Source organism: Silene latifolia, chromosome Y (genome assembly GCF_048544455.1).
Source record: "Silene latifolia isolate original U9 population chromosome Y, ASM4854445v1, whole genome shotgun sequence".
Taxonomy (NCBI): domain Eukaryota; kingdom Viridiplantae; phylum Streptophyta; class Magnoliopsida; order Caryophyllales; family Caryophyllaceae; genus Silene; species Silene latifolia.
In genome coordinates this window covers 127041218-127052674 of record NC_133538.1, presented here as the reverse complement: position 1 = coordinate 127052674, position 11457 = coordinate 127041218, and the positions used below count along the sequence as shown (strand labels likewise).

The 11457-nt window shown below is 40.8% G+C and overlaps 1 protein-coding gene across 1 annotated transcript; it reads left to right on the top strand.

Annotated features, from left to right (window-relative positions):
* Positions 1–9894: 9894 nt before the first annotated feature.
* LOC141628881 (uncharacterized) lies at positions 9895–10458 on the top strand. The gene has a single exon (XM_074441967.1). It carries the CDS (start codon positions 9895–9897, stop codon positions 10456–10458), a length of 564 nt encoding a protein of 187 aa, XP_074298068.1.
* The last annotated feature ends 999 nt before the right edge of the window (positions 10459–11457 follow it).

The following is an 11457-nucleotide window of genomic DNA, read 5'->3' as shown; positions in this document are numbered from 1 at the left end:
TACCTGAAACTTCGTCGGGGATTAACTCTTGCTTCTGTTCCGTCAAATTGTCATCATTGGTCGTCGACTCATAAATTGCATATATGGTGGATTGAGCCTTATCCTTAGGCGCCTACGTATCCGTTTCTGACGGAATCAAACCCGCGTCGTAGTTCGGCAACTGCTGACACATGCCCAAGGTTTATCATCTGTGGCGTATGTCCAAAATTCATCATCTCACGACATTTGCCCAAAATTTATCATCTCACGGGCGCTTGTCCGAATGGGACGGGACTTTCCAAGGAGGTTGCCGCCGCTTTCATCATTTGCTTTCAGCTACGGAATTCTTCCATTTCATACTCTTGTATTGAATTGAATTCTTGGTGGATATCATCCTTTACATCTCGATAATGGTCTCTCAAGCCAACCGGCTTCAGAGCTCCTGATTTGTGATGGCTCTAAAGTCGAAGACTTTAGAGCCCCCAGTTGAAGCATATCCTGCTATATTTGAAACATAGAAAATGTACCAGGAATAATCATCACATAAGCACATTTGGATCATCGATCCTAAAATTAGATCATTTGAAAGATTGGGTCATCGACCCGAAAATTGAATTTGAAAATTTTGAATAATTAGGTCATCGACCCGAATTTTGAATTTGACATCACTTGGAATGTTGGGTCATCGACCCGAAATTTGAGTTTGAAAGATCAATCATCGACCCGAAATTTGAACATGTTGAAAATTTTGAATAATTGGGCTATCGACCCAAATTTTGAATTTGAAATGAATCACTTGGATGTTGGGTCGTCGACCCAAAATTTGATTTTGAACTTTGAGATTTGAACCTTGACTTGAAATGTACCACTACTTGGATCATCTATCCCATAATTCGCAAAAAGTTTTTGAAATTTGAATTCAAATCTTTGGCATTTTGAAATCGAACCTTGACGGGTGAGCAGGAAATACGACTCAGACACTCTGTATGACCCGTAAACAAACGTGGGCGTAGCCCGCTACCGTAAAACAAAAAGGAAAATAAAACCGTAAGTGTGCCCGGGTTTTAATTCAATTATTGACTTGTTGCGGGTAGAAATGTAAATTGGCCGTTCTGGCGCCAAAAGATGGCAAATGGGAATCACAAGGCCATCGGACTTGAGACAGGGATATCGTATGGCATGGGCGTGCTCCCAAGGGCACATGGGAATCAAGATCACTTGGCATTGACAAGGTGGATTAAACTCACGGAGCAACAACGTTAGCTTCGCCTAGACACTAAACACGATCGATTTTATGAGAACAGTTGGACATCACACATCACTCTTGTTGGGAACATTCTGCCACTCTTCTCTTCGCGTCCTTTCTTTTCAGCGAGTATTCATCATTTCTTGCCACCGCCTTCTTTCTTTTCAGCGGGCTTTTACTATTTTTCTTCCACGCCTTCTTTCTTTTCAGCGGGTTTTTCATATTTTATGTTCCCAACAAAAACCCACATCTATTTGACTGAGCATCTTTGCCTACACCGTTAGATAAAGCTCATTCCGAGACTTGATACTATTCATCCGAACCTATATCCTTATCCTAACTTACATCGAGTACTAAGACCAACTCAAACAAAGGTGGCTTCATTTGGACTTGGTTAAGACCCGTAAGAAACCGACAAGATGACAACTTGGATGATGGGTGGATTGAATCCCTTGTTCAGAAGGACTGCCTACGTATTCGCGTGGAGCGAAATCAAATCCGACGTAGTTCGATCATGGTGCATAAACATGGCATTTTGATTGTGTGTGCACACTCGAAGGTTTCACCTAAGGTATCATGTCATATCCCATTCTAGCCTGTAAAGTACCGTTAAATCTCGTGTTTGGGGTTAGGTGTAAAAGGCTTGGATCTTTTGGGATGTGGAGCTTGGTAATAACAAGTTGGAATGGTTAACCATCATTCTGAAGGTTTGTTTTGTGGTGCTAAGGCCAAGGGCTATGGCTGCTGATGTGGTTGGAATGGGTGTCTCGGGTTTGATGAACCACGAGTGCAAATGGGTTGAAAAATGATGTGGGTTCAAATTTCCATGTCTGGACCCTAAAGGATGGGTGTAACAACACAAGCGGAATAATTCTCAAAATTTCCGACTATCCCTTTGTAACTGTCTCAGGAAGGACTTAGAGGGTAAAGAGGTTACTACTTAAGCTTTTGGGCTTCGCCCATTGAACTTCAACTATGGGTACTTGACTCGACTTCTGGCTTCCGTAACTTCGACATTCAACCAAAAACCTTTTGCAATAACTTCAGCATCTTTTTTTTTCTTTTTTTCTTTTTCTTTCATCACTTTTCTTTTTCTTCTTTCTTTTTTCGTCTCATTTCTCTTTTCTTTTTTCATTTTTCATTTTTTTCTTTTGCTTTTTTTTTCGTCCTTTTTTTCTCTTTTCTTTTTCTCTCTTTGAAAATGATCTTCTATTCATTCTCTTAGTCATAAATGGATACACCTTGAAAACTGGGCTTCGCCAACTAATTTGGGTAAGAACTAACAATTCCTTGTTAGAACGGGTTGATATCTTCTCTCTTCGAGATGGGATGATTTTGTTGGGGAGAAGGCTTGCCTTCCATCATCGATAGGGGAAACAAGGAGCTAGTCCGGGTTTGTCATAAAATCATCTAAAAGCTTGTCACAAACATTGGTTCAGATGGAGGTTTTCTACCACCAGACATGGAATAGGTAAAGGAATCGAACACGGAATCCTATTGTACCTTACGTTTTGAAACGGGACATATTTCTACCCCAGGGATGCCTTTGAGTGTGTTGTGCATTTTATCATATTTCGGAATGATTGAGGATGGGAAACAAGACACATTTGGAAACGAAACTGCAACTTTTTATTGGAAAGGCAATTACTTAACAGACTCAAAGGAATGATTCCTAGGACACACCCTAGGTCATCGCGGAACAAACGACTCAACTTCAAGAAAAGAAAGTCCTAGACTCGACTTGACTAAGATAAGAAAACAGATCCCGACTCATAATTTTCAAATCTAGTTTTGAGCTTTCTCTTGTTCAGCTGTCAGCTTAGATGCTCGGTTCTAGTCCTTGATCCCTTTGATGGTCTGCCTCCATCCTGAGGTAGTCCTCTGAGGATCTACGCCAGTGATGAAGGTTGGTGAATCGAATTGTCCTTTATTAACTTCGTTAACGAGAGGAGTACATTCTAGAGCAAGACTCCCGATTTGAATTTCATTCTTCGGGTTTGGCAAGAATTCAAAGCAATCCACAAATATCTTCCCGATAAACACCCCTTTCAAGTGACATGGGCGGATAAGATTGGAATAATCGACATTGTCTTCGACAGAAACAAAGTTGGCATGATCGCCAAATGGATTGGTGATATTATTGGGTTTAACAGTTGGGATCGGGAGTGTTCCATTCTCAATCATGTCTTGAATTTCGTGCTTCATCGATAGCACCTTTCAAGTATCATGGCCTTTCCCTTGATGAAAGGCACGAGGGCATTTGGTTTATACCATTTACCTTGTTAATCGGCGGGAGGGTCCGGAGTTGGACCAATAGGCTTGACTTTCCTTGGGCTATGAGCCTTTGGAGAGCGTATGTATAAGTGCATCCGATATCGGTGAATGCCCTAGGTGTTTGGCGCTGCGGCTTTTTCGATTGCCCTTCTAAGAGATTGATGCCTTCATCTAAATGGGTCGTTGCTGGGGCTTTGGTCCTAGACGATGAGGCCCCTTGGTACCCTTTCGGCTTTTCAGCCTCAGCCTTTATGACATCATCTTCTACCTTTATCCCGATTCTTATCAATTCTTTGAAAGAGCCAAAATTCTGCTATTTCGAGCATTGCATGTAAACAGTCGTAGATTCTTTACGAACTTATCTACCATTTCAACTTCACAAAGCTTCTTGGCTAATTTCACACTTTCAAATAAGCCATCTTGCGAGGAATTCCGTAAATCCCTCTTTTTCCTTCTGTGTCATTACCTCCAAAGTCCTTATGTTGGTTTGAATCTCGACATTGTCGGCATAGTGCTTACTGAAACTCCACCGTAATATCTTCGAAAGTGGGGAAGTTCTTAAGGTCAAGATTATAGAACCACGCCTTCGGTGTTCATCCGAGAGATTGGGCAAAAATTTCGGAGAGCATGTCAAGTACTCCCTTGATGCTAAGTACCCTTTATAGGCCTTAACATGGTGGACTGGATCTTCGGTGCCCTTGAACTTTGGGATGTCGGTGAGTACCATGTTCGTGGGCAACTTATCTGAATCGGGGCATAGGCCCTAGCATTTTCATAGTGGATGTTCTTCCCCAGGAGAGCTTGAGACGGTCTTGAATGAACTTGAACCGTTTCTCCGGATCGATCGGAGGTGGGGTAGATGGAGGGGAATCTTCACCCAACTTAGATTCGATTGCATCCATTCGGGTCATCATGAGGTTCACGGCCTCGGTGAGTTTGTTAACAACATCTTCCATTGCTTGACGTCGGGTTTTTGGCGGCCTTTCTACAAGAAAACCCCGAACTGAGTCAATATTCGAATGTAAGAGCCCCTGCACACTTAAGGACACGACACCAACTTGACTCAAGCAAAGACTCGACTTGAGACTGACTAACCAAAGGTTCGACTCACGGTTGGATTTAGACCTCGATTCATTTTGGACTCGACAAGACGACATGACTCAAGCTGTCATAGCTCAATTCTAAACTGGACTCGGTGTGACTAAACCCGTGATTGGACTAACATAGCCCATATGTTTAAGTGAAACGCCCTAAATGGCCTAGCTTGGACGTTTCTGTGGACTATCCTAGACCAATTGGTCGACCCACATGACTTGAATCCCAAGAGGTGAGCTTGGGTGACCCAACAGGGTCGTGTTCTAGATACTTAGAACGAAACACGCCTAGCCAAACACGGCCAGGACCCGGACACGACTCGACGCATTTCATGCTTGATTAAGGTTCGAGAAATATTTTGGATTGAATTTGAAAAAAAAAAACGAATGATCGATTTGAAAATGAGATTTGAAATGGGCAGCATGCCGGCTATAAAAGCTTATTTTGGGCCGAAAAATCTAGTCCTACATGGGCAGCGTTCCGCGTTTTTAAAACCATGCTATTTTGAAAGTAAGTTGTTCAGAAGTTCGGTTTTGAAATCGATACGGAAAATTTGAAAAGACTCGGGAAATTCATTTCGCACATTGTCATTCTCATGTTAGAAGGATGTATGCTCCTAGACATCTCTAAGTCTCGGCAAGTCTTCTACAATAAGGTCTATGCCCTCCATCTTTTTTGGGTCTTATAGAGCAAGGGCCTTTAGGTAGAGTACCTAGAAGAGCATCCCCACCATCAAGAACCACGACGAGGCGGAGTGGAAGCAAGCAATGTGCGAGTTCCTGGCATAGTGGGACGTCGCCCCCCACGCATCACAAAGAAACGCTGGGACGGCCCGGGAAAGTCCTTAAGGGTTTATGCATGAATCGTAGCACTATGAGTAATGTTTTACTTTCCAATACTTTCTTTTCAAGTTTCACCTCGGAGGAAAAGACCCTAGAAACAAAGTGTAACTAGTCCTCTTGTCCCCAGCAGAGTCGCCAAACTGTGGACAAGGCCCTCGGGAACTGCGTCCGCGGGATCCACACTAGGCATAATCGACTCGAAGTTCTTTCGAATCGAATTAAGATAAATTAGAGTCGCCACCAAGTTTTATGGGAACTTGGAACCGTTCAAGTCAACTTTACACCTTTCATCGAAAAGCATAAAGCCAATCGACTACGAGTGATTAAAGATAAAGACTTGTACCCTATATCACTCGATTAAAATGACTCTCGTAATCCAATGGTATTTAGACGGATCCACAAACCATAGATCTTGAGTAAGGGGTGAGGGTACGTGTTAGGAAGCCCATAAGGACACCTAACCCCGCCCGTCAATAACGGCCTCTACTAAGTCAAGTATCGGATTTCAAACAAGGTCATAGCTACTACGATATATGATATGCAAACATCGTTTTCAAAACCCTAACATGTGAAATTTCTATGTCGATTTAGATGCAACTAAACTAACTTTGTCAAAGTTGTAATTTAGCATGTGGGTTGATTGATCTAACAACATACAAAACAAAGCAAACAAGGCTTAGGGGGAATGGGGGAGCCGTTGGGATCTATCCTATTACAACCCAGGCATTTCATGCCGACACAACGATAAATTAAAGATACAACTCGATCTAAAATACAACGCTATACACAAAAACCGTACATAACACATTACACGGCCATTCGGCCTAGGAAAACGTGCACAAAGGGGTGGACCACGGCTTACATGACTCACGGCCTTGGGTCACTCCTCATAATGCGTGCTTTCACTTAATCTTATCGAATTAGACATTGGGCTACGCACCAAAGCATGCATTAGCATAAATCGGGCCATGTTGCTTTAAACAACATGCGATTTACTACGCTCTTACATGCATTGGGGCACAACCATCTAACCAAACAAGACTAAGGTTTTTGGAAGAGGTTTTGACTCGATAAAAGAAATCTAACTTGAAAATTACAACTCGATGAACAAACGATAAATTACAAGCGACAAAACAATAAAGAACAAACGATTCATAAAAAACGAAGCAAGAAAGACCAAAGGACACGGCCAAGCCACGGCCACTCTAGACACGGCTACCCTAGGTCCTAGGTTAGGTTCATTAGGTAGATCAATTGATTGCGAAACAAGTTCGAAAGCGGGCTAGAAAACAAGTTAGAAACGACGTTGATCGATCGAAAAGATGTCTTGTAAACGCGTATTCTACACGGCCTAAAGGGGTCAAATTAGGTCAAGTTTGCTAATTAATTTAACTCATCGAGTGTTAATAAGACGGTGCTAATCACGCACTTTTATACTAGCGAGAAATTAGGTGAAAGAGAGAGATGCATTCAATTAAGTTACAGAATTGTTAGTTGATTTTTAAAGCTATGTCGATGTACCCTAACGTGTCTAATTAGGTTATTAAACTGATCTAATGTCATCTAAACGAGTTATATGTTAACAATCAGAGGTCATACTAACATGTGAATGGTCCTAGGGTGGGTCGAATTACACGAAACAAAAGAGGGGTCAAAAGCGAAGAGCGAAGTTAGAATTCGTTTTAGTAATGCCCTACCTTGAACACAAGGATATGTAAATGAGACGGGGGTTACGACCGACTGGTGTAGCGGTTTCTTTCCCATCTCAAGTCAACGCGGGTGTTCATGGTGGTACTTTAACTCATACTCGGACTAAACTAGTTTCATAGTTAATGATAACAATCGATAAACAAAAACGATAAACAAACAAAAATGAACTATAAAAAAACAAACATAAAATAACGAAATAAAAGGGAGAAGAGGAGGATTTGATGCACCCTCAACCTACATGTATCGTTGACACCGTCTTGGGTCGTAATCGATCGTAGATTTTATCTCGAGAGGCCGTCGTCGACGAAGGAACAAAGCAAACAACACGTTTTTTGCAAATCTGGACAGCAACTTTCAAACTGCGATTTCTCTCTCGTTTCACGGTGAAAATTCGATTTAAAAGATGTTTTGAAAACTAGAAAAAGAGGAGAACAGATATCTTAAAATAATCCCTACTCTTTTTGAGTTATTGGGCACGAAAAACGAGCACAAATAGAACTGGACAGACAGGAAAAGCCGCGAAAACAGAGTGTATAACACTCTGTTTTTCGAGGGAATTCGTGTACTCTCAAGGGCAATTTGGCTCATAAATCTTTGTCTAATATGTAGATGGATGTTGTGTGGTTAATTTGGTATAAGAAACTCGAATTTTAATGGAGGTTTGATGGTTGAACAAACGGTTTCAAAGAGGACACACAAACTGATTCTCAGTTTGTAAGTCGGTTTTGTCGAGGGTTTTTGGGAGGAAATTAGGGTTTGTTTTTGAAGTTTAAAGCTTGTAAGTGAAGGTAGTATGTATGGATAACTTAGAGGAATGAATGTATGGTGGAGGGGGGTATTTATAAGGAGTTTCGAAGGGTAGAAGTAGGGCAACAAGCAGTCGGGCCTGTTTCGCATAGTTGCTGTCCATCAGCTATTCGTGAGGTTTTTAGGGTTTGTGTGGGGGGTTTTCTTGGTGGTTAAGCTAAGATAATATGGCTAGGATACTAGGGTATGGTTTAGGGTTAATGGGTACGGGTTTAAGTGGTATTTGGAGAAGGTTTTGGACTCGGGTTTGAGCTGAACGAAAACAGGGGGTTGTGGGCTGTTTCGTTTTGGGGCCTGTTTTGGATGGACTTATGGAAGTGTTTCAAGGTGGTCTAGGTGCTGGGTTGTTGTGGGTAATGTGGAGCACGGGTTGGTGGTCATGGGTTGCGGGTTTGGACCAAGTTTGAGTTGGTTTAGAAGGGCTTTCGATGGGCTATACAAACACGGGTAAAGGAAGGAATTGGGCTGTGTTGGGGGGGATGTTTGGAACGAGATTTGGGTGGGTTAAACAAAGGGTTTGGGGTAGGCTTTGGCTAAGAATCGAACGCGGGTTATGGAAGAGGAAGTTGGGTCGAAAGTGCGTCGAAAATCGAGCCCAAATCAAGCATAAAGTGAGCTCACAAATCGTGTGATTAAAACGAGTTTTCAACTTTCGAAATCGATTTTTCAAATCGAATAACACACTAAAATAAATGATTTTTCAAATCAAAAAATATATTAAAATAAATGATTTTTCAAATCAAATACACTCATAAAGTGATTTTTCAAATCAAATATTAATTTTATTTTCAATAAAATAAACTTGAGAAAATAAATTCAAAATAAAGTAAAATGAATTCACCTTAAAAACTTTAATTTAAATATCATTTAAATTAATAAAATACTTCGTCGACAACGCTCATTCTACATCGTAAAACGAACCCAAATAATGACAATGACAACTAATAAATACATGTGTCCTATCATCATCGGGTGTTTGTCGGGTTTTCTATAAATTCCAATATCGACGGATACGGGTATCTACATCATGACGTTAAGCGAGTTCCTATCTGGATCAAAATGTATGGTTTAGATGTTAAATTTTAGGGAACTGAGTGTCTGAAGAAAATTAGTAACACTGTGGGGACATATATTAAGAGTGATGAAGCAACTCCGCATCGGGACTTTCTGGGCTACGCAAGGACTATGATTGAGGTGAATGTTGACCAAGAATTCCCTCCTAAGTTAGGCTTCATTGATGAGAAGGATAAGCAACATACAGTCAAGGTGATGTATGACTGGCTCCCTATTAGGTGTGCAACATGTAAAGGGATGGGACATGCTGCTGTAAAATGTAGAAGTGGGGATGCTTGACCTTTGGCTAAGATATGGAAGCCTAAGGTTGCTACTCCTGTGAAACAGAAAGATAAACAGATACCAACTCAGAAGATGGCAGGTCCAATTCAACAAAAGGCTCATGTGCGGAGACCTGTTCAGAAATGCCCTTTTCCTGTTGATATTGGGATTGTTACACTTGTGGTCATTTCTAAATCTGTGGTAGAGCATTCTGTGCCTAGAAGGCTCCTTACTAAAATGATGAGGCAGGAAACTAGTGAGGGGAGAGTTTTCACACCATGGGGCTTGAGTTTCATGGAAGCATTGATCCACTCTATTCAGAAGATTAGAAATAGGATAGTTGAGAAAGGGGAATGTAGCAGAATCCAAGTTGATAATGGGTAGCTGTGGTTTCTGGAATGTGAGAGGCTTGAATAGTATTAATAAACAGTATGAAATAAAATGGGTTTCTTAACCAGAATAAAGTAGGTTTGTTTGGATTAGTGGAAACAAAAATTAAGTCATAGATTGAATAAAGTTAAGAACGACTTGTGTGATAACTGGTTCATATGCACTAATTCTAGTTTACATAGTGGAGGTAGAATTTGGTTACTATAGGATCCAACAATGTTTATTGTTAATGTGAAGGATATGACTGCTCAAGCCATACATACTAAAGTATATGATAAAATTAGAAGGAAGGGTTTTTGGTACACTTTGGTGTATGGGTTTAACAAAGCAGCAGAGCGGGAGAATTTATGGAGTTGTCTAAGAAGCTACCATAGGATTATCATAGGTCCTTGGATGGCTTGTGGTGACTTTAACTCTGTAATGGATATTAATGAACATATGGGAGGGGCTAATGATACCAGAGTACATATTATTCCTTTAAATAAGGTCACTCATGATTGTCATTTGTTTGATCTTAAGGCAACTGGTGCCTTCTTTACATGGAATAACAAGCATGAAAGTGGGGAGAAAGTGTATAGCAGAATAGACAGAGTGCTCATTAATGATGATTGGATTATTGAGTTCCGTGACAGTGTTGTAAATTTTGTCCCTGAGGGGTTATTTAACCACTGCCCTTGTCTAACCAATTTTGAAGTTCAGCATCATTTGAGACCTAAGCCGTTCAAATACTTTAATATGTGGGTTCTCGCAATGGATTTTGATAATATTGTGAGTAATTGATGGCGAATTGAAGTACAGGGGTCCCTATGTTCACAGTGGTCACTAAACTGAAGTTGTTAAAAGGGGAGCTTAAGAAACTTAATAGGGAGCAATTTAGTGATATTGAGAATCTATCCAATGTTACTAAGTTAGCTCTTAAAGAGCTTCAACTGAAACTAGCTCATGATCCCTTAAATAGTGGGTTGTGTCATGCTGAGAAAGTCTGTGCTGCAGTGTTAGTGGAATTGTTAAAAGCCAGAAACATGTTTCTTAGTCAAAAGGCTAAAATGGCTTGGATTGCAGAGGGAGATGAGAACACTTCTTTTTTCCACTCTATGATTAAAAGGAGGAGGAGTCAGAATAGAGTGCATCAGGTGAAGGACATGAGACAGCAGGACTGTTTATCAAATGATGCTATTAAGAATGCATTTGAAGAGTTATATCAATATTTATTGGGAGAATCTAAACATGTGGCACATGTTAAACAGACAATTATAAGAATGGGTATGTGTTTAACTGATGAGCATAGAGCAAGGTTTACAGCTCCTCCTTCTGACAGAGAAATTAAGAGGGCAATGTTTGACATATCTGGAAACAAGGCCCCTGGCCCTGATGGGTATAACAGTCAGTTTTTCAAGGATGCCTGGCATATTGTGGGGAAGGAGGTCAGTGGAGCTATTAGAGATGCCTTTACTAAAGGGAAAGTATTGAAGCAATGCAATACCACAGTTATTACTTTAGTACCAAAGGTGGAAATTCCTGAGAATGTAATGTAATTCAGACCAATTGCATGCTGTAACACCATATACAAGTGCCTGTCAAACGTGATCTGTAATAGGTTGAGTGATATTCTGCCTGAGATCATTAGTGCTTCAAAGAGTGATTTCATAAAAGGGAGAGACATTGTGGGAAACATCTTAATATGTCATGATTTAATCAGATTGTATAAGAGGAGAGCTTGTTCTCCTAGAATGTTGATGAAATTGGACCTTCAAAAGGCTTATGACTCAGTCGAGTGGG